The sequence below is a fragment of the Jaculus jaculus genome, chromosome 6 (genome assembly GCF_020740685.1).
Source record: "Jaculus jaculus isolate mJacJac1 chromosome 6, mJacJac1.mat.Y.cur, whole genome shotgun sequence".
NCBI lineage: Eukaryota > Metazoa > Chordata > Mammalia > Rodentia > Dipodidae > Jaculus > Jaculus jaculus.
In genome coordinates this window covers 85,124,682-85,148,743 of record NC_059107.1, presented here as the reverse complement: position 1 = coordinate 85,148,743, position 24,062 = coordinate 85,124,682, and the positions used below count along the sequence as shown (strand labels likewise).

Here is a 24,062-nt window from a genome sequence, read left to right as displayed (position 1 = left end):
AGACAAAAAGGGATTTCCCATGTACCCATGTACTCAGATTTCAAAAGTAATGTCTTTGTTACCTTTATAAGTACAGACAAAATTAGCTTTCTCGGAAGGTTGAGGAAACTATAGTTTTGGCATGAGCTGAAAACAAGTGATTTGTGGGTGTGTTTGGAAAATGCACACTGGTGGTAGTAATGAATATGCTAGAGATAGGGCATTTGTTAAGTATCTAAGAAAAAAGAATGCATTCAAACGTTTCTTTGTCTCAAAACAACTATAGTATCAGTGTTGTATAGTGGTCTGATGGAATTTCATTAATTTTCATTTATTTTATGTTGATGGTGCTATTGAACCTATACCCTTGAACATGTCAGAAAAGGTACTACAGAGCCATATCCTTAGCTTTTAATTTTAAATCATTTATAAATGTGTAGTTTTTTTTTATATTTTATGTATAAGTTGAGAGAGCTTAAATCTTTAATTTTTCTGCATTGAAAGAAACATATATGTCAGTCAAGTCTCACACATCCTAAAAATGTTTAGAAAATGAATCACAGGATTATGTCTATACTTATACCATGTATGTATATGCATGTATATGTATATGTATACATATGTATAACAACCTTGTTTTGTAGTATTACTCAGATACCACCATATCTCATTTTTTAAATTTTATTTATTTATTTTTTTAATGACAACTTCTATAATTGTACACAATAACCCATGCTAATTCTCTCTCTACCCCTACTCTTTCCCGTTTGCAACTCCACTCTCCATCATACCCCTTAACATTCTCAATTGGTCTCTCTTTTGTTTTGATGTCATCATCTTTTCTTCCTGTTACAAGGGTCATGTATAGGTAGTGTCAGACACTGTGAGGTCATGGATATCCAGGCCATTTGGTGCCTGGAGGAGCACATTGTGAGGAGTGCTACCCTTCCTTTGGCTCTTACACTCTTTCTGCCACCTCTTCTGCAGTGGACCCTGAACTTTGGAAGGGGTGATAGAGATATTTCAGTGCTGATCCCTCCTCTGTCACTTCTCAGCACTATGGTGCCTTTTGAGTCATTCAAGAGGTCACAGCCATCTGAAAAGAAATGATTCTCTAACAAATAGTGAGGGTAGCATTAATATATGGGTATAAACATTAAATGAAGTGCTTACCAGGCAGTTTGGTGAGCACTGTATATACATTTAGCCAGATACAAGCAGACATTACACTCCTAGGGCTCATGATTACCCCTGTTGTATATTTTCAGTATCAAGGATGCATTCCCTCCCATGGAGCAGGCCTCTAGTCCAGTTAGAGAATGATTGGTTTCCCACATAACAGACATGCCACTATTGCACCCATTGGCTCATTTGGCCTGGCTGGCCAAATTTAAGGCTTGCAGTATCTACTGTTGAGTATCTTCACTGGTGATTTCTCTCTCTCCCATTGAACTGCGTGCAGTGTGGCTTTTTCCAGCTATCTTTCAGCTGGTCTACATGGAGGAGGTATTCAGTTCAGCTCCAGCAGGATTTCTTAGTGACCTTGCAGCTCAAATATGTGGAGTCTTCAGTAATAGGGTCTTACCATCTATTCCTGGTGGGAAACTGAGAGCCTTGGCAATGGCTTATAATGTGTTGGGGGCATCAGGGACCTTCCTGGCTAACAACTCACTGGAAGGTATCCCAGCCATGGCACTGAAAATTTTCTACTAACCATCTATGGCTTCTAGGTGTTCCATTGTCCAAAAAGTAGGTTTCCATATTATTTATTTATATCCTTTTATATTTTGATTAGCCTTTCTTTCAACTTTCCTTTACTCAATCTCTTCTCCTAACCTCACTTAGCCTTTTTCACCCCCATTAATCTGTTCTACTTATGTATAAATGATATTGTCCTATCAAGTCCCCCTCCCTCCCTTTTTATTACCTTTATATCCCCTTTCTAGCTTACTGGCCTCTGCTACTGAGTTTTATTCCAATAACTTATATCTAGGATCCACATATAAGAGAGAACATGTGATATTTGGCTTTATGGGCCTGTGTTACCTCACTAAATATAATCGTTTCCAGATCCATCTATTTTCCTGCATATTTCATAATTTCATTTTTCTTTACTGCTGAGTAGAACTCCATTGTATAAAGTGCCACATCTTCATTATCCACTCATCAGTTGAGGAACATCTACATTGGTTTCATTTCCTAACTATTGTGAATAAAGTGGCACTAAACATGTTTGAGCAACTATCTCTAAGATAGCTAGACAAGTCCTTAGGATATATGGCTAGGAGTGATATAGCTGGGTCTTATGGTGAATCTATTTTTTGCTGTCTCAGCAACCTCCACACTGATTTCCATAATGGCTGAACCAGATTCCATTCCCACCAACAGTGTAGAAGGGTTCCTCTTTTTCTGCATCCTTACCAGCATTTATTATCATTTATTTTCATGATAGTAGCCATTCTGATAGGAATGAGATGGAATCTCAATGTAGTTTTAATTTGCATTTCCATGATGCCTAGGGATGTAGAACATTTTTTTAGATGTTTATATGCCATCTGTATTTCCTCTGTTGAGAACTCTCTAGTTCTATAGCCCTTTTTTTTTTTTCTGGATGTGAGACTCAACTTTTTATTTTATTTTATTTTATTTTATTTTTAATTCTCTGGTAAATATATTTCTGCTCATATAAAACAAGACAAAAGTTTGGTCAATGTAACAATATTTATATTTACTATGCTCATAGCCCATTTTTTAATTGGGTTGTTTGGTTTCTTATTATTTAGTCTTTTGAGTTCTTTTTATATTTTGGATATTAAACTTCTGTCTGATGTATAGCTGACAAAGATTTTCTCCCATTCTGTAGGTTATCTCTTTGCTCTATTCACAGTGTCCTAAGCTGTACAGAAGCTTTGCAATTTTGTGAGGTCTCAGTGGTTTATCTGTGGTGTTATTTTCTGAGCAATTGGGGTTATGTTTAGAAAGCATTTGACAATATCAATATGTTGAAGGTTACCCTACTTTTTCCTCCGGTAGTTTCAGTTTCAGGTCTACTATTAAGGTCTTTGATCCATTGGGAATTAATTCTTGTGCATGGATAGAGATAAGGATCTATTTTCATCCTTCTATAGACACATACCCAGTTTCCCCAGCACCATTTCACAAAGAGCCTGTCTTTTCTCCAATGAGCATTTTTGGCATTTTTGTTGAAGATCAGTTGGCTGTATGTAGCTACCTGGACTTACTTCTGAGTCTTCTATTCTGTTCCATTGGTGTACATGTCTGTGTTTGTGCCAATACCATTCTGTTTTTGTTACTATAGCTTTGTAATATAGATTAAAATCAGAGCCATAGTAACAAAAATAGCATGGTAAAGTAGGGAATGTATTATAATTTACCTCAAACAGTTATAGTTTGTTGTTGAAATGAATTACATACTAATGAATGGTGTTTCACCTCTGTATTGGAGCTAGCTATTAATATTTTTACAAGTGCCTACCCTGCATGTTTTAGCCTCACCTGAACAGAGACAGAAAGACTGAGATCAAGTTCTGTTCTTCCACACTGACCATCATTTGAGGGTTTCTTTTCACTTTTGACTAACCAATAGAGTGAAAGCCATATATCATACCTAGATGGTCAAATTTCCCTTCCTGGTCTTCCCTTAGCTGTACAATGATACTGTTTAATCTTCCTAAGTTATTGCTTTGACTTACCCCTTCCCACTTGAATAATTTATCAGCATAGTAAATAATAAGATCTAAATGCAGACCTAATCACTACTTTATGTTTAATATCTATCAGTATATACAATATAAACACTATTTTGACATATCTCTAATATTTGTGCTTTCTACTGACAATATCGCAGGGATGTTTTGCCTTCATTAATGGTTTAAAAAATTTTTAGTGAGATTCAGTCATGAAATGTTTGTGAACTTTTCTCTTGTAAAAGGTTCTTTGTATAGGAACCTATATATTTGAGCAGTAGGCTGTGTCTCCAAAACTATGTCCTCCCCCTTCTTGACCAAAGCTGAGCTAATGAAGATACTTACTCATGCTGTATCTATTGCCTGGCATGTCTTCTGTCTTCAGATTCCATAGCAGGCAATGAAAATTTAGGAGTCATTTCTGTAGTTGCTATGTAAGCTGAGATTCGAGAATGTGAAAGCCGGCCAGAGTGATCTAGGTGAAGCAGAGGAATGAGGTGAGAGTGGTAAGCAGAAAAATTTTATGCAAAGGTAAGATCATATATGAAGTACTAGAGATGAGAAGGGTAATGTATTTAGTCCCTCCTGCACTGACATGTTTTATCCCACTGTTTGCATTGTTTCTAGTGATCCTCTTAGAATATCTTTGGTAGTAACAAGGCTGATAGAAATGTTTCATTTTTGGCTTTATTCCTTTATTTCACAAATGGCAGGGAGAAAAAAATCCTGCCTTCTTGCTTGTAGTTTTAGTTTAATATTATGCATTGACATTCTTTCAGAATCACTGCATATAGAATGTTTACTTTTGTCTATAATGAAGTGCTATCCTTTCTATGACTATACCATTGTTTATGTAAACAGACTCAGTCAAAGGACTATTGAATTCATTCCAATATTTTGCTATTAAAGAATATATTATCATTAATAATTTTGTAAATATGTCATACATGAAAGTATACCACTGTATATATAGAATAAATTCTTACAAGCAAAATTCCTGTGTCAAAGGAAAATGAATTAGTAGTTAGGGTAGATATTGTCAAATTACTTTGTATAGTTAGTGAACTAATTTACTTATTAAGGCTATCAAGGTATGAAAATAGGTTTTCACTCTGCTGAGTAGTAAAAAGTGGACTAGAGAATGGGTGTTGAATGGAGACTAGAAACAAGTGATAGGACAGCCATCAGAGAGAAGTACTTGAGGTACAATTGTAAGGATTGAGAATGAGACTGCCTGGTGTGTTTGAGGACTAGCAAAGACACACAGCTCTGCTGGAGTGGAAGTAAGAGAAGATAAAGTCAGAGAAGGCAGTATGTATGCTAGGAGAGGTAGTGTGGTAAGGAGGATGGCAAGTCACACAGGACATTGAAAACCATTGTAAGGAACTTTGATTTTTTTTTTTATTAGTTAATCCTCAGTGTGCAAATAGCCATGTTGGTACCATTGTTAGCTTCCTCCCTGTCCTCCCCCCTCTGAAGGGACCACAAAGAACACTCAACTCCTACCAAACCAGATATCCAGAGATACAAAGGTTCCCAAGACCTCTTCACTGAAGGACCTTTGATTTTACTTAGAGACAGGAAGCATTACTCCTACCTACAGAAGAATGATACTTGAAAAGAATGGCTGTGACTCTTCAGTGGGGACTAGATTATACTTGGCTGTTGCTTTTGTTCAGTAGAGTGAGCGTATTGGGTTTATACATGGTTCTAGTGCTTATATTTGAGGGAAGTTATTGAGGTTTTGAGCATACTTTGAAGGCAAAGCTGTGAAGATGTGCTGATGGGCTGTGTGTAAAATACAGGGGAAGTGCCATTCTTGATTTCAATCAAAGGTTTGTGGCTTCAACAATCTGGAAAGACTTTGGACCACTTACTGAAGAAAGGATCATTGCAGAAACATGTAAGAAACAAATCTGGCTTTACCTACATTAAGGTAGCAAACAAATATCCAGATGCTGATGTCAAATAGCAATTTTGGCGTTGTACTTTGAAATTAAGCAAATAGGTCTTTCTTCATGAAAACTTCCTTCTCACTTCTGACAAATGAGCTCCAAGATCCTTGTATCAGATTCCCTATTTTTACTTTGACCTTGGCATACTTTTCAAATATGTCTCATCCTTTTGTCTTCCATAGACCAAACCATACAAACTGTACCATTTACAGACTATTCTAAATCTTGATCCATTTTGAAGCTCTGTTCTTTAAACCTGTCTTGTCATCTTAAGTCCATCAGTAAAGTATGTGGTCTTCATGGCTGTAGACAGAAGAGTGAGCCAGGTTACATTTCACTGACATGTAGGGATGAAACTCAGGGCCTCACACATGCTGGGCAAGCACTGTACTGCTGAGCTACCATCTCTGCCTCTTTTGCTCTTTTAACCAGTGGTGCCATGTGGGCTGCTCTTCTTAGTGACCATTGGTAAAATGTAATGCTTTCATTTTCAGGTGGGAACATTTAAAGCGCATGATGGTGACTATTTCTTAGAACCCATCATGAAAGCAGATGGGAGTGACCATGAAGATGACCACAACAAACCTCATCTGATTTACAGGCAGGAGTTAAAAAGGACTTCTCTTCTACAGTCTCACAGGCCTTGTGCAGTTTCAGGTAAACTGTGATGTAAAAGTCTGCTCACTTAAATTGTGACACTACGTAGGTCTTTTTATTGGTTAACACTTCAATTTTCTTTAAGTATTTATTTTTAATTTTTTTACAGAAAAATATCTATATTACATATGATGTATATATTGTAGAGTGGCTAAATAAAGCCAATTAGCTTATCATACTTCATCTATATTTTTGTGGCAAAAACATGGACACTTACCAATTTTCAGTGATATATTGCATTTATGTTAACTGTAGGAACTGTGCTGTACAGTAGATCTTTTCACCTTATTCTTCCTGTCTAATGGAAATTTTGTGTCTTTTGCTCAACATCTCACCAGGCTGGCCCCGATAGCTACCTTTCTGTTGTTCTATAAATTTGACTGCTATGTGTTAACATATAATTGGGATGTAGCACTTATTTTTTAAAATATTTATTTGCTTGTGTGTGTGTGTGTGCACATGTGTGTGCACCAGGGCCACTTGCTGTTGTGCCACTCTTTGCAGTAGGCTTACCTGAGTAGCTTGGGAACTGAACCCAGGAGGGTAAGCTTTACCAGCAAGCATCTTTAACCACTGATCAATCTCTCCAGCCCTGAGATATAGTACTTCTCAAGTGACATTTTTGAAACATTTACCTATAAGGATCAGCTAAGAATTATCTACAGGTAATTAAAATTTTTTTTGTTTATTTTTATTTACTTATTTGAGAGAGACAGAGAGAGAAAGAGGCAGAGAGAGAATGGGCATGCCAGGGCCTCCAGCTACTGAAAACGACCTCCAGATGCATGTACCACCTTGTGCATCTGGCTTACGTGGGTACTGGGGAATCGAGCCTCAAACCTGGGCCCTTAGGCTCCACAGGTAAGTGCTTAACCACTAAGCCATCTCTTCAGGTCCACAGGTAATTTTTGTAGTAAGTTAAATTTAAATAAAAAATGTATTTAGTATATGGGATTCATAGCAAATAATCATAGAACATTTATTATTTCAGTCACATAAGGATGATTTAGTTTTTTTTCAACATAGCTTTAGATAAAAACATTGACCCCCCAAGCTGCCATGTTTCTTGGTCCAAGTTTGCATGGCTCTGGTTTATGTGAGTGGAGGTACACGTAGGTTTTTGTGATGTGTCCTTTTTGCTTGGTGCTGTTTCTGTTCTGAGATACATGGTGCATGCTGTTACAGTTTCTCCATCTTAGCCCTGCACACCATCTCATTGTCTAAGCATGACATAGTTCCTGTATCCATTTTCCTCATGACCTTTTGGGTCATTTACTTTCTCCATATTAGAAACAGCACTTCTCTCTGTTTCCTGGGGCTTTTGCCAGGATGTCCCTGTAAATGCTAACTAATCCCATGTTGTTTTACGAAGTGGTTTTAAATTCCAGCAGTGTATTAGAGATATAGCTTCATGCTTTTTTCCCCTATAAAATTCAGACTATTGAATATTTACAATATGTTAGAATCTACGTATGCCAGACTTCAATGCAGGATAAATTTGTCACTAGTAAAGTATTTTACCAGTACTTTGTATAAAAGTTGTGTGCATATGCGTGTATGGATTCACATAAGGACATACAAAACCAGTACAGAAGAGGCACCTGCAGTTGTCATCAAAGTACAAAATCTAGATTAAAAAAAAATGGGATTAGAAAGCAATTACTTGAGATTGTAGGTGTCCATAAACTGGAGTTGCAAACACTGTGATGCCGACTATGTGGACATGTGAAGATAGGAAGGCCTTTGAAGGTTTGCTCTGGGAATGCACTTCTTAACCTTTGCTACTCTGAGGGCCATTTGGAGTGGTTCTCACTGTGCCCAAGGCTGTGTTTTAATCTATTGACATAATAGATGCCTTTCTTATGCTTTTAGTATGAGCATGAGGGTTTAATGTCTGTGACTTCAAAGAAAACATGAATGGGAGTAGCTTCACAATAGGATGCTAAAACAGGCAGCCTGTGCTATTCAAACCCGTTTGGGGGTAGCATGTTTAATGAATTGTTTGCCTCTTAAGAGGAAAACCAAAGTGGCTTACTGAGTGAGTGTTTTACATAATAACATGTAGGGTTTTGCATTCCTTGTCAATGTTCCTTATCAGCAAGAAAATGGTTGAAGAAGGGCTAGGCTCTTTGGGTTAATTTTATTTATTTATTTTGGTTTTTTGAGGTAGGGTCTCACTCTAGCCCAGGCTGACCTGGAATTCACTATGTTGTTTTATGGTGGCCTCTTCCTTCTGAATGCTGGGATTAAAGACATGCGCTACCACACCTGGTTTGAGTTAATTTTTTTTTAATTTTATTTTTTTGGTTTTTCGAGGTAGGGTCTCACTCTAGCCCAGGCTGACCTGGAATTCACTATGGAGTCTCAGGGTGGCCTAGAACTCACGGTGATCCTCCTACCTCTGCCTCCTGAGTGCTGGGATTAAAGGCATGCGCCACCATGCCCGGCTTTTGAGTTAAATTTTTGAATTAAACACATATAATAAAAATAATATATTGGATGGAGAGATGGATTAGTGGTTAAGGTGCTTGCCTGTGAAGCCTAAGGACCCAGGTTCAATTCCCCAGGTCCCACTTAAGCCAGAAGAACATGGTGGTACATGCATCTTGCAGTTCGTTTTGCAGTGGCTAGAGGCCCTGGTGTGCCCATTCTTTCTCTCATTCTCTCTCTCTCTCTCTCATTATTACTATAATAAGTAAATTTAAAAAAAAAACTTTAAAATTGTAAATTAAGTGATGAGAGGTATAGCCCAGTGGCAGAGCACTTGCTTTAGCATGTACATGGCCTTGGGCTCAATCCCCAGTACTACAAAAACAAAGAAACGAACAAAAATGACCGAAGTCAAAGAAAATGGTAACTGCAGGACATAGATTCTTTTAATCACATGTTTTTCTACAATATCTACTGAGATGTAGAAAGTAAAATCAGTCTTCATTTTGAGGCACAATTAACATGAACAATTTTCATCTCTCACAAAGGCAGTCAATTAATAGTCTAAAATATTAGCTACTCATGATCATTTTGTTCGTAAGAGAGGAACTGTGAATGTACTTAATGGAATGTATCCGAGGCGCTTTCCTGCCTGGTTCACTCAGTGTTCAGAAGCACTTTCAGCGTCTTCTATGTTCTGTCACTGCACCTACAGGACAAGACTGAGAGAAGGGAGCCTGCACTTAGCGCAGGATCCAGCGTGACTGATAGAAGAGGAGGAGTGACTTCTTTTCCCATTTCTATGATGGATTTGCTTCATTCACACGTGCGCATGGCACAGTTTGGGGCAATACAAGTTAAATTTGGAAGCTAATCCTAGTTATTTCAGATACTGGGCCCTCAAGTGTTATGCAACCCAGTTTGCATGGCAAACAAAACAAAACAAAAAACCCATGAACATAAGCATACATTAAACAGAAACCCCATAAACAGCTCCACCAAAACACAACCAAGATCAATAAAACTCAGAGGAGGCAGAAACCTGGGAATGCCCTTGTTAATTTTGTGCTGCTCAACCTCTACAAGTGCGAGGACCAGGAAACTCTGCCCTGTGCCCTTTTCTGTCCGTCACCCTCAGCACCTCTTGTCTGTATCATGGGCAGCAGCGGAGCAGTTGTAGTACACAAGGACACCTGGATGTCCCTGGAAGGGAAAGGGCTTAAAATGATAGTGGTCGACTGGAATTTCTATATCATGAATTTTTCTATACTTATTTCTGTAGTCTTTATAATATTACAAAATCAATAAGAATTGGTTAGAACAGGCTGCAGGCCTGAAGAAAGGTTGGACTTGTGCTTTAAGAATCCTGACTTGTATGAAAAGTCACCCTTTAGTACTTGAGAGAGCCAGGAGTAGGTGGGTGGGAAGTCTGAGGAGGCTGGCCACATTAAGGAAATGATAACACTTTAAAGTATAGGCATCGTTAGGACTTGCTTTTGCTTGAAAATTCCTTTACTCAGCATGGTGGTTAACTTTTCTTCATTTTGAATTTGAGTGAAAGGAGACTGAAGCTGTCTTATCAATGCAGGATTTTGTGTCATATGAGCAAAGTACTCATGAAGTAAATTGAAGATAATGTCATTAGGTATCTCTGGAAACTTTGATGAGATTTTCAATGTTTTTGTGGGGGGGCTGTATTTGTTTATTCTCTGAATGCTAGAGACCTGCCCTTTCTGTGTATTTATGCACAGATTGTTTTTCCTTCCTCTCAAGGCACTAATTAACCAGCATCTGGTTGGGGAAATCCAGGGGCTTTAGGATCAGCAGAGGCTACAGCTTATCTAGACAGCTGGTATTGGGAGACTGAAGCAGGTTCTACTAACTGGCTTGGAGATCTACTCCTTATCCTAATAAGTAATGAACAGTTAATTATTCCATTTAATTTAAAATATATTTTAATTTTTATTTGCATAGCATCCATGTTTATGAGGTAGAGTATGACACTGCAGTACGGGTATATCATGCTTGAGATTCAGGACAAGGTAGTTGGCATACCTGCCACCTAGGACATTTATCATTTTATTATATTGAGAATGTTAAATCCCATTATGCCTTTTGAATGTTCAGTTTATTGTTGGCAACCACTGTAACCCTATTGTGTTATAGAAAATTAGAAGTTTTCACCTTTCTAGCTGTACCCCAATACCCCTCCATCTTCTCTTCATATCCCTCTTCCACATCTCTCCCAGGCCCAGATGTTCCTGTACATTTTGTTCTCCAGTTCATCCATGAAGCTGCAAATGGCAGGATTTTGCCACTTTTGTCTCTGGCCATGATGGCTTAAAAACTCCAAGTCTTATATCTTTCCTTTTTAAATGAATGTCAAGTCTTGGAGTTTGTGATATAGAGACTTTGGCGGGCAGTAATCAAAAATGAGTAAAGTTAGGTGTCATAAGGACATTGAGGTGTCTATCGGGCACTGGAATGTACTGGAATATTCATGCTTCTTGCAAGGGACACTTTTATTAAAAACATAAGGCTAGTCCTGCAAGAAAAGTTGGAACCTGGATTAAATTTTTTAAAATCAATCTATTTATTTGCATGTATGTGTGTATATATGCTACATGTGTGTATGGGCATGCATGTGATACAATGCGTGTGACAGTCAGAGGATGACCTTGAGGTGTCTGTGCTCCCTTCCACCTTCTCTGAGATAATCTCTTGCGATTGCAAACAAATGCCAGATCAGCTGACCCGGGAGTTTTGGATTCTCCTTGCTCTACCTCCCATTGTTGTTGGTGCCTTGGGTTTAGAGACGCATGTGACATTAAGTCAGGCTTTGCGTGGTTGTTGGGGAGGATCAAACTCTGGTCTTTAAAGTGCCTTCAATTGCTTTTCAGAGACCCTGGAATCTGGATTCTTTAAAAGTGACAGGTGGATAAGGCTTGTTAGGCTCCAGTTTGTAACTTCCTACTTAATGATTTATGAATTCAACTGCTGTAAATCACATGTTATAAATGTAGGGGTAGAGAAGAAGGTGCCACACATTTACGTAGGGCCACAGGAGCCTGACTTGGCCACAATCATGGTCAGTATTTGGAACTAATTACTGGTTCATGGTGTTTCCATGGATGGAAGAAGCATCCACATGTACAGAGATAAGTATAGTGACCTTGATCTCCTGCCCACCTCTTTTATGGAAGGTCCCTGAAGACCTTCTTCCTGCCCCAGGTGGATATCTCTCAGGATTATGTTACTGTCGATACAGCACACTGTCTACTCTGATTGGAATTTCCTTTTCCTTTGCATCTCTGACATGCTGTTTTCAGCCTTGCTTCTGTCCTTTCCCAGTCTTCCATTTATTATGCTGATTCTTACTGTTTTCCCACCATTAAGCAGAGTGTGTGTGTGTGTGAGTGTGTGTATGTGTGTGTATTGATGCCTGTCTGTGCATGTGTGTGTGGAGACTGGAGAAGTCCTTTCTCAGTTATCCTCCATCTTGTTTTCTGAGACAAGGTCTAGAATAATGAGCCATTCAGCCCTGTTCTCCTATCTCTGCCTTCCCAGTGCTGAGATTAGAGGTGGGATGCCATGCTTAGTTTTATGTAGGTGGTGGGGGTCAAATTCAGGTCCCATTACTTTTTGCATCAAGCACTTTACCCACTGAGCCATAAGTAGGGGAGGAATGCTTTGCCATACTGTCACCCAGACACAACAGGACCATGGCATTCATGACCTTGCAGTGGCAGAGGCTACCTACACAATATATCTTATAACTTAGCATACATTACTTGTATTATTTTAAGCTTTATTATTCCACCTATCTGTTTTAAGGTTTTTAATGCTCTTGAAAGTAAAGACTTACATTTTACTTCATTTTTTTCACCCTCTTCATAGCAATTAGCACTATGTTGTGCTTATTTATAATGACTGCCAAGCAAATAGAATATAAGCACCAAGATAACTTTTATGCAATAGTTTCTGCAAAGCCTAAGTTGTGGAGAGCAGAGAAACTTTATCTGTGGTCCAAAAGATGAGTAGGAATTAGTCATGGAAAGGGAGATTGTGAGAAATACTCCTTATGGAAGCAACAGTGTGCACAGCCAGGAGTTAAGAAGGCACTTGGATCACTTAGAGAACTAAGGGTAGTGAAAGTATGGGATACCATATTGCAGCCCTACAAAGTGCACAGGTGCAAGCTTGTGAGGTCTCCACGAGCCTTTAAGAGACAGGGGTTTTGGGCAGGAGAGTTGGTTTAGCAGCTAAGATTGTTTTTTATGCAAGCTTGAGGACCTAAAGAGACCTGAGAAATGACTCAAATTACATTCCAGTACCCTCATGAACAGGTGGACATGACCATGAAAGCTTGTAATCCCAGTCCTGTGGGTGAATAGAGACCTGAAAATCACTGGAACTCTTGAAAACAACAACAAAACAGAAAGGGTAACTCTGAGGTCTGTTTTTTTTTGTTTGCTTGTTTGTTTGTTTTGTTTTGCTTTTTTTGTTTATTGAGGTAGGGTCTCACTCTAGCCCAGGCTGACCTGGAATTCACTATGGAGTCTCAGGGTGGCCTCAAACTCACCACGATCTGCCTACCTCTGCCTCCTGAGTGCTAGGATTAAAGGCGTGCACCATCACGCCCAGCTAACTCTGAGATCTGTAAGACATTGTGGCTCAAATGAGAATGGATGGAAGAATAAAGGTGCAGAAAGCACATAGGGCACCACATAAAAGTGCATGTTCCTTCCCCTCAGTACATACATAGAAACAAAATTTAAAAAAGGGGCCTGGAGAGATGGCTTAATGGTTAAGGCACTTGCCTGCAAAGCCTAAGGACACATGATCAACTCTCCAGGTCCCATATAAGTCAGATGGACAAAAAGTAAGGCCGGCGAAGGTTCACACATGCCTACTAGGTGGCCCAAGCATCTGTAGTTCGATTGCACTGGTTGAGGCCCTAACATGTCAATTCATTCTCAATAAATTTTTTAAAAAAGGGGCTAGAGAGATTGCTCAGTGGTTAATGTGGTTGCCTGCAGTGTCTTAACCTGTATTTGATTTCCCAGTACCCACATAATGCCAGATGCACAAAGTGGTGTATGCATCTGGAGATCATTTGTAGTGGCTAGAGATGCTGGTTAACCCATATTCATTCTCTCTCTCTCCTTGCAAATAAATAAAACCATAAAAATAAGTAACTTGGCTTTTGAAAAAAAAGATATGAGCTTTGTTTCAATACAAGTTCATCTGATTGGGAATCCCTTTTTCTGGTAGTTCAAACAAGAGACATAGAATAGGGTCTGATTCTTTTTGTCTAGTGGGCCTTTACCAATCCCTTTTATTGAAGACAGTGCTTCAATCAACCAGATGCCCCCTTCTGGTAGATTCAAGTCAAAGCAACTGGAATTGTGGACTAAATGGATGACAATAGTACAGGTAGAATGGGAGAAGTTAGATGAATGGACTCTATGTTTTAGATAAACCAAAACATATGCAAATACATTCTGGGAAGTTTTGAAATTGTGGTGGTACAAATGAGTTTGGGATAACTTTGGGTGCTACTACAGGAGGTGTCTATCATTGATCAGAAGTGCAGAAGGAAGGGGATTGTTTTTCTTTTTTTAAATTACTAGACCAACAAGTAAACTCTGCTTTGAAAGAGAAAAAGATGTATAAGGGGCTGAGATCTTCATACATATCTACTCTATGGTGGGAGAAAGGAAACTATTTATATTTGTAATGTCAAACTGTCTAGAGTTTTCAGACAGTTTCTCCATTGCCATGATATTCAACAATTTTTCATATAACCTCGCATGTTGAGATTATCTGATAATTACCCTGCTTGACCTGAAGACTAAACAACTTGAGGAGGTGATGTATGTGTTGGTTGTTCCCCAGTATTGCTGGAGGCAGAGGCAGCTCCATCTTCATTCCAGCCCCAGACACACTGTGCATGCGAGTAACATCCCAGACATTTGGAGCTACTGTAGAAAAGGTACTTCCTCAGACTTTCTCGCTTGGAAGACACGCAGGAAACTGAAGGAAAATAATGCCCTCCACATTCTGACTTGTTAGTCTGAAGTCTGCAATGCCTTTTACATGTGTTCACTTGTACCTGGTTGTTAGATAACTTCTGGTGTTAACTAAGATTGGCAAGAGCATTAGTTTTAAAATGATGATTTATTAAAATCAGATGCAGCATGAAGTCAGTGAAATACCTGTTGGAAAATAAGTATTTCATCTGTAAATAATATCAAAGTTTGATTTTTTTTCCACTTTTGCCAAAGTCTAAAAATAGTGAGCTTAACTGAGAAAAAAGTAAAATGAATAAAGTTGATTTTATAATGAAATAGTATGTATAAATAAATCATATAGAAATTTAGCATTTTATGTTAATTTAATGACTGACATTTAATTAGATCTTTAACTCTTTCAATTTACAATGGATAAGATCTTTAAAATGTCTTATTTTTGAAATCTTTTAAGAAAATATTGATTGGTCAATGGGTACCTTATGGTAAAATTCTATTTTCAGTCAAAAGTTACTTCAAGAACTACAGAGCTGGGAGGGGTAGATATACTTTAAGAAATAAACTGTAGGGTTGGAGAGATGGCTCAGTGGTTAAAGGCAAAGGCACTTGCTTGCAAAACCTGATGGCCTGGTTTCGATTCCCCAGTGCTCACACAAAACCAGATTTACATAGTGACATATGTTTCTGTAGTTTATTTGCAGTTGAAGGAGGTCCTCGCTTGCCCATACTCACTCTCTTTTCCTATCTGTCTCTTTGTCTTTCACTAATAAATAAATAAAATATAATTTTAAAAAAGAAATAAACTTAAAGCATAAAGTAGAATTAGAATTAGAACAATGAATATATTAAAGTATAATCTCATTTTAGATTTCAAACAAGCACCTTAACTTCTGAGCCATCTCCCTAGCCCGTAGTTTAGATTTCTATTAAGTAGCAGTGTACTTTTCAAATACCCAAGTTGAATGTTACAGGGTTAAAACCATGATCGAGGGCTGGAGAGATGGCTTAGTAGTTAAGGTACTTGCTTGCAAAGCCAAAGACCCAGGTTTGATTTCCCAGGACCCATGTAAGCCAGATGCATGAGGTGGCACATGTATCTGGAATTTGTTTTCAGTGGCAAGAGGCCCTGGTGCAACAATTCTCTCTCTTTCTCTTTCTTTCTGCCTCTCTTTCTATCGCTCTCAAATAAATAAAATTTAAAATACTCAAAAAACCCCAAAACACAAAAGAAAATATTTATGCTAACTAGTATTCAAGTTATATAATAAAAGTTTTGAAGAGTATTACATAAACTTTGAATTGATAGAGCAAAATAGGTTCTTCTAGTGCCAACCTTGAGCCAGTTGTGTTTTGGAAATATTTTAGAAATTTTAGTACTTAAAATATCAGGGCATTTCTGGATGACTCCGTGTACAAGGGAAAGTCATTAGTTTATCTGGGAAAACAGGGAAGTTCTTTACTAAATCACAGTCAAGCAGACATGCTAGCAAGGTTGGGGTGGGAATGTGAAGGTAAGAATAATGTGGCAGAATGTATACCATTGTGTGGTGGTTTGACTCAGGTATCCCCCATAAACTTAGGTGTTCTGAACGCTAGCTGATGAAGATTTGGGAATTAACGCCTCCTGAAGGCAGTGTATTGTTGGGGATGGGCTTATGATTATTATAGCCAGTGTCCCCTTACCAGTGTTTAGGACATTTTCCTGTTCCTATTGTCCACCTTATGTTGGCCAGCATTGTGATGTCCACCCTCTGCTCATGCCTTTGTTTCCCCCTGCCATCATGGAGCTTGCCCTTGAGCCTGTAAGCCAAAATAAACCTCTTTTTTCCCACAAGCTGCTCTTAGTTGGGTGATTTTTACCAGCAATGTGAACCTGACTGCGACACATTGCCAGTGTTTATGGATATCAGTGCTAGATGTGAGTTCTAAATAAATGCTTCAAAGAATAGAACATTATACTGGTCATGGTGGCTCACATGTTTAATCCTAGCACTCGGGAGGCAGAGGTAGGAGGATCACTGTGAGTTTGAGGCCACCCTGAGACTACATAGTGAATTCCAGGTCAGCCTGGACTAGAGTGAAACCCTACCTCAAAACAAAAAAAAAGAATAGAATGTTAATTTAATTTGCATATCCAAATACTAGATACAGGTATAGACTTAATTCGTTGCATATGTGTGTGTGTGTGTGGGGGGGGGGTGTTTCCAATATGCATGATTCTAAGAACATAAAAAAGCTGAGCTTTAGAATATCATTTGGAAATATTGATATTTAATCTTACTTCTTTGCTTGAGCTTTTTTGATAAGGGATATGTGGTGGTTTGAACAGAATAGATGGCCCCCAATATATTCATTTTTTTTTTTTTGTTTGTTTGTAGTTTGCAATTGCAGCCATCTGGCTGGAGGCAATGTCACTAGGTGGATCTTAAGGTGTGATGGTGGGTTTCAGATTTCAACTTAAAGATATGCAAAGTGTGCCTAGCTGGAGTTCCTGAAGTGTGCTGTGGCTTTTGACCTTTTGGCTTGTACTTCTCTCTCTCTGCTTGGTCCTGTGAAGGCATGCCAGCTTCTTCTACCATTTATGGAACTTCCCTTGGATCTGTAAGCTTCAATAAATATCCCTTCCTACATAACTGTGCCTGGTCTAGAAGTTTATCTCAGTGAAACTGAAGCTGTCTGCTACAGAATTTGGTACCAAGGAGTGGGCTGAGATGAACCTGACCATGTGGATGTTGATCTTTTGGAACCTTTGTTTAGGAGGAATAGGCATGAACTTGGTGCTTGCAACTGAAGATGTCGTCTGGAGTGGTAAGCCAAGTTTTATGGAGTATTCTGATGAGAGTCTGAGAATGCTAAATGCAGACAGCATTGAACTTCGAGGCTTGGCTTATGAGCTTTGTAAGGGGAAGGAAAGACTGCAGAGGACTTTGTTGGAACTGGGCTACTGGCATAATTGCTGGCTGCGTTCTGTCACTGAGACCCAGAGAGTTTGATCAAGGTTAAATTTGTAATGGACTGATGTGCTTGGGCAGAGATATTGGACTGAGAGATTTAATATTTTAAGCTGAAAAACTTTAAGCAAGTTAAATTTACTGGCACAGAGACTGGCTTTAGATTACTAAAGCTGATGTTTTCAAACACATTAGCATTCTTAAAGGAAGATGGTCCAATTGCTTTACCATGGAAAGGATGCCTGAGGATAGACTATCATAGAAATGCAAACACTTCTGGAAAGAGTTGACTGGAGAAGGAACCTGCTTTTCAAGGTTATGATTTATTTTGTCTGTGAATTAAGAATATGGCTGTGTTCTGCACACCTGGTATTGGTTTCAGAAGCATGAAAAATGCGAGGAGTGGTCGTGAATTGCACATGCTTCCAGGAATTGCCACTGAGATGTGGCATGAGGTAGGGCCTGGTGCCCTGATAGGCTGAACGAGCCTTTGGAAAATGTGAGGAGTGGTCATGAATTGCACATGGTTCCAGGAGCTGCTGCTGAGATGCGGCATGAGGCAGGGCATGATGCCCTGATAGGCAGAAAGATCCTTTGGAAGATGGACCATGGTTTGCATGAAGACCTCAAGAAGTTTTGGATATACCAGGACTGTACAAGGGCTACCATAGAGTGCACTGTTGGCCTAAGATGGAAGTGTTCCCAGGCTACTCTGCCCAGCTGGATGGGCGGAATTGGAAAATCTGGAGCCTGTCAGTCCCTGGTTGTAATGAACTTGAACTGCAGAAGTTTGATGTTTGTTTGATGGTGGTTGAGTTTGCATTGTTTTAGTCTCTCCTTACTATGCATTATACCAGTTGAAAATGTTTACTCTGTGCCTTTATATGTTAGAAATGTTTAACTTGTTTGATTTTACAGGTCTTAATATCTTAAATTGGTCAAGACTATGGGGACCTTTGAAATTGAACAATTTACAATGTGTGATGATCTTTTGGGGGCCAGGAGCGGAATGTGGTGATTTGAATAGAATAGATGGCCCCCAATATATCTAGTTTTTTTTTGTTTGTAGTTTGCATTTGCAGCCATCTGGCTGGAGGCAATGTCACTAGGTAGATCTTAAGGTGTGGTGGTGGGTTTCAGATTTCAATCTAAAGATATGCAAAGTGTGCCTAGCTGGAGTTCCTGAAGATTGCTGTGGCTTTTGACCTTTTGGCTTGTACTTCTCTCTCTCTGCTTGGTCCTGTGAAGACAGGCCAGCTTCTGCCATTTATGGAACTTCCCTCGGAATTGTAAGCTTCAATAAATATCCCTTCCTCCATAACTGTGCCTGGTCTGGAAGTTTATCTCAGTGAATCTGAAGCTGTCTGCTATAGGATGGGATATATTAAGATATAGTAAGTACTTTGTGAAATGCAAAGGCTATGTAATTATGACTTTGCTTTCACAACTATTAACTGTAGAGGTTAGCATACCAAAATCTGGAAAGAGACAGCAAGTCCATGTGCCTTTCCCTTAAAACATATCTTCAAGTGTTTGTGCTTCTCAGTGTATGCTTGCTTTCACTTTCCATACTAGCAAAGGATCTTGAGTCTGCTTTTTGGGAAAATTTGTCTCATTAGCAAGTCCTGTGTGGTAGCCACTTGAGAATGTGGATGAACAACAATCTACTCATGGTACTTTACAATTTATGTTTCTTTGGTTCTCTCTGGCCACTAGATGAAAGAATAGTGCATGATTGGTCTCAAGTCTTTGTCCCAAGCATACTTAAAAACCGTTCATTTAAGTTTTTGCTGGGATCTATGTTTCTGTATTTCAGGGAGGCTAGAACAGACCCCCACATTGTCATGAATATGACCAGCTACTTCCTTTTATCTGCTAAGAAGCAGAATTTTCCATTATGATTCTGGTTACTGAATTCTCAACATTCTGCATATGACCTTTTGAAGAATCATGTGACGTGGCATTTACTTGTAAAAACTGATGCTGAGGAAAGCTGAATTCATCTCTTTGTTATGTCACTTATTCAGTTGGTAGCTGTTGAAATTTCATTTAACCCATGTCACATGTCTGCATGTTTTAAAATGTTCACCATAATAGTAAATGATGCAAGGATGCAAGAAAGACCAGATGATGTAATGATTCTTTTATACTTCAAGTTTGAGCTGGCCAAAAGCAAGTACCCAGTCTTCTGCATAGTTACTACTAGTATGTAGGGTGCTAATGCTTAACCTGTGAGACTTTCCAAAAAACAGTTCTTGACATATAATCAAGCTCTCAGTAAATATTATGTGCATTATCATTGTTACTAATGATAGTATTAAACCAACTCAGTACCATGGCACCATGGGGAATATAGTAGATGCTGGAGACACCTTAAACCATGAGGAAATATGGTGACAACATATCTGATATAGTCATACTTCTTTTTAAGGAGTTCCTAGTTCTCTAAACTGTGGGGTATCTAACAGGTGATTTCAAATGTTGATATAAACTAAGTTAAGCATCATTTGATTTTATGCTCACTTAATGGCCCTGTTATATTGGAAAATTGTAAAAAAAAATTTTTTTGTCTGGTCAAATATATATCAATATTATCAATTCTAATCTAGCATAGTATGGGGCAAGTCAAAGGCAATTTATCTGTCTGAATTGATGCTGTTGTACATCACATTGTATTTTCCTTACCTAGATGTTCTAATAAACTCTCTTGTCTTTTTCCTCAGTCTATTCCTTCTCCCATCTCTTGTCCTGCTTTCTACCTCCCTTTCCCATTATTCTTTCTTTTTTTAAAATTTAATTTAATTTAATTTAATTTTTTATCTTTTCACAATATTCTTTCTTTTTTCACCCTAAACTTTTTAACTTTTCATGAATATTTATTGAGCTCTTAGAACATATTACCCAACAGTGTTCTGAACCATTAGAGAATTTATAGCATGATAACAGTGGTTATAGTGATGGTATCTCATGGTGAGCTGGTGTGAATACTTAGACGTTATCCTGAGAGGATCCTCTGAAGATGTAATAAAGGGATACTTTCAATAGTGAGCATGGGCATTGAGTAGAATTGGAGGTATAAGTCACTGCACTTCAAGACTATCCACCAGACTTTTTGTATCTAATTTTCCATTCTTGATTCCAATAAAAATTCTAGATGTAAGAAAGACCTAAATTAATTTACAGTCAAGGTCATTGTTTGCAAGGAACATTTGAAGGAGAAATAGCAAAACTTGATGAGAGAAGGCTAGATAGAGGCTATTGTTAGTATAGCTGTGGGTATACTATTTATATATAATATGTATGTATATGTGTGTGTGTATGTGTGTGTGTGTGTGTGTGTGTGTATATATATATATATATATATATATATGTATGTATGTATATGTATATATGTATAATGCTGTTGCTAACATCCATAGAAATCAGAAAACTGGTAATTGGGGAAGAAAATGATGACTAGAAAGCAGTAGTAGAAGTAGCACATGCAAGTAGAATATGAGCTGCTAATTACATTATTGTCTAACAATAATTTTGAGTAGATTGTAGTCCTATAGATTTAAAACATACTTATTGCATCATAACGTCATGAAGTATGTTACAATTGCTTGATCTAAATTTTGATTATTTTGTGATCTAGTATGATGTACATGATCTTACAGGTTGGTTTGGTCTAAATTATTTTTAGGTTATAATTCACTTGCTATTAATAAAGGACAAGAATTATTTTTAAGGTTTGACTTGGTGGAACAGAAATAGGAAGGGAAGCATTACCCTAATGTGATGTAACTAAACTGGCACCTTCTTATCCTCTCCCAAGTGCTGGGCACGCTGGTTTGTGCTGTCATGCTAGGAGGCAAATGTGCTTTAAGCAATGGTCATTTATGCAAGATATTTACAAAGATCACTTTACCATGATTAGTTATATTACTTAGGTATATCTACCAAGAAAAGGAATAAGATGTAGTTTTCAGTTTGTAAAATATTAATAGATATTACTTTAAAAGATAACACTGTATTTAAATAATAATAATTTAATAAGTATTTTACTTGTAATGAATTAAAGAACTTGGAAATGTTAAGGGAATTGATTAATGCTTGTTCTAACCTTCTTTACTATCATATCATCCTATTTGACTGTTGTGCTAAAGTTTGAATGGTAGTCTTTTTTTTTTAATTTATTTATTTATATATTTGAGAGCGACAGACACAGAGAGAAAGACAGAGGGAGAGAGAGAGAATGGGCGCGCCAGGGCTTCCAGCCTCTGCAAACGAACTCCAGACACGTGCGCCCCCTTGTGCATCTGGCTAACGTGGGACCTGGGGAACCAAGCCTCGAACCGGGGTCCTTAGGCTTCACAGGCAAGCACTTAACCGCTAAGCCATCTCTCCAGCCCTGAATGGTAGTCTTTATATGCTTTTGGTTCATTATATATATTTTATTAATTCTAGAAAATAATTTTCTAAAAAAGTATCAAAATTTAAGTATTACTTAAATTTCTATTTTTAAATGAATTATTGGCATTGTTGAAAACATAAGTTGTTTTTTTAAAGCTGTTACACATTCAGTTACTCCTGTATTAGTTTAAATAGTTTTCAACTTAATCTGTTGGGATTTTAATTATAACAGCCTTTTATCTACAAAAACAAAATTTATAAATGGGAAGCTTTTGCTTCAATATTTATACTGTATATTTCATTGCTTTAGTTCATATTACTAAAACAGTAGATTGTAATAGTGATGAAAGCTGAAATACTTCTTTAATAGCAATCAGTTTGATCTATTACTAAGGGCATGTTAATATGTGTTACAAATTCTCAATTGTCTGAGCCAATACAAGACTCCTCATTATTTAATTCCCCTCTTTCTCTTCTCCAAAGTAACCATTATTCTAATTCCTGTTTTGTTACCTGCTTTGTCATTGTCAGACAGAATCCTTTACTGGTTGAAAACAGTCTCAAGCCAGATCTCTACATTTGAGTCCTGACTGTCATACTTAATATTTGACTAAATTTTATCATCTCAGTTACCTATCTTTTGTTTTTTGATAGACAAATGTAAGGCATGAATATTTATTATGTTAAATCAATTTAGTATTCTTTCTCTTATTTATTTTTATTTCCATCTCATTTATTTACCAGCTTTGTATGTGGGTTCCTTAACCTCTATCTTTTGTATGTATCTCAATAAATTGGGATTGACAAAATGTATAGTTCTTATGATGTTATCTAATGAGTTAATACAAATAAAGTTATCAGAAATGTATTTAGCTTAGGCTTGGCAAAGTATATGACAGGTGTCCTTTGTTTTTCATGTTATTCTTTTCTGTTTCCATCCATTTTCTAAATTCTGCTGACTGTTCAAGATCATTTCCCCTTGCTCTCATTAAATTGCAACTTTTACTGGACATCTCTTTTGCTTTGGTGGTCTGCCTTTCTTTTAGATTTACATATAACCCTATATGCTGATATTAAAAAAGAATACCTTTTCAGGCTGGAGAGATGGCTTAGTGATTATGGTGCTTGCCTGTGAAGCCTAACCCCAAATTCGACTCCCCAGAACCCACATAAGCCAGATGAACAAGTGTGCAAGTTTGCATGTGTGCACTAGGTGGCACAGTGTCTGGGACTTGATTGCTTTGGTTGGAGACCGTGGCATGCCAATTGTATATCTCTCTCAATTAGAAAGTATATTTTCCACAAAGTTTTTGTTATATCCAAGCTTCCTTGCCCACACTGAAAACTTCCACGTGAATATGGCAGTTTTCATTCATCTGTCAGTATATGAAATGTTTGGTTACCCCATGATACATTACCGTGTCTTGCTACTATCAAGCTTTTTACATTTTAGCTTTTTTAGAAGACGTATAATTGTACTTTTTTGTTTCTCAGTTTGTGTTAATGATTATCAAATTTCTTTTGGCAGTTTTTAATATGCATACACATTGGGTTTCGTGTTTTGTAAGATGAGGACACTGTTCTGTGTGTTCTTTGCTAAAGAAGCTTTTGTGTAGCAGTCATTGATTTTTGCTTTTCTTGCCTTCATGAGAATTTTCCCCATGTTTTCTTTTAGGAGTTTTCCAGTTTTCAGTGTTAATTTAGGCCTTTCATAAATTTTGAACTTATTTTTCTATACTAAGTGGTGTAGCAACTTTAGGTTCATTTCATCATGTACAGAGTTTGTTTCTAGGCTTGGTGTTCTGTTCCTTTAGTGTATACCCCTGCTGTGCAGGCTACATGTAAGTCTTCAGGGTGTGTCTCCACTGTGGAGACTGCATGTAACTGGTGTGCATCCCTGCCACACAGATCCTGAATCTTTTTGTGGGCATATCCTTTCCTTCTCCCTGATGTACT

General features: G+C 37.8%; 1 protein-coding gene across 2 annotated transcripts in view; it reads left to right on the top strand.

The window, feature by feature from the left end:
- Adamts20 (ADAM metallopeptidase with thrombospondin type 1 motif 20) overlaps nucleotides 1-24,062 on the top strand; it is a 175,948-nt gene that overhangs the window by 7,530 nt on the left and 144,356 nt on the right. For both annotated transcript variants that reach the window (XM_004668531.2, XM_004668532.2), the window contains exon 3: nucleotides 6,136-6,298. In XM_004668531.2, the coding sequence (XP_004668588.2) occupies nucleotides 6,136-6,298 (163 nt within the window). The remainder of the gene's footprint in view (nucleotides 1-6,135; nucleotides 6,299-24,062) is intronic.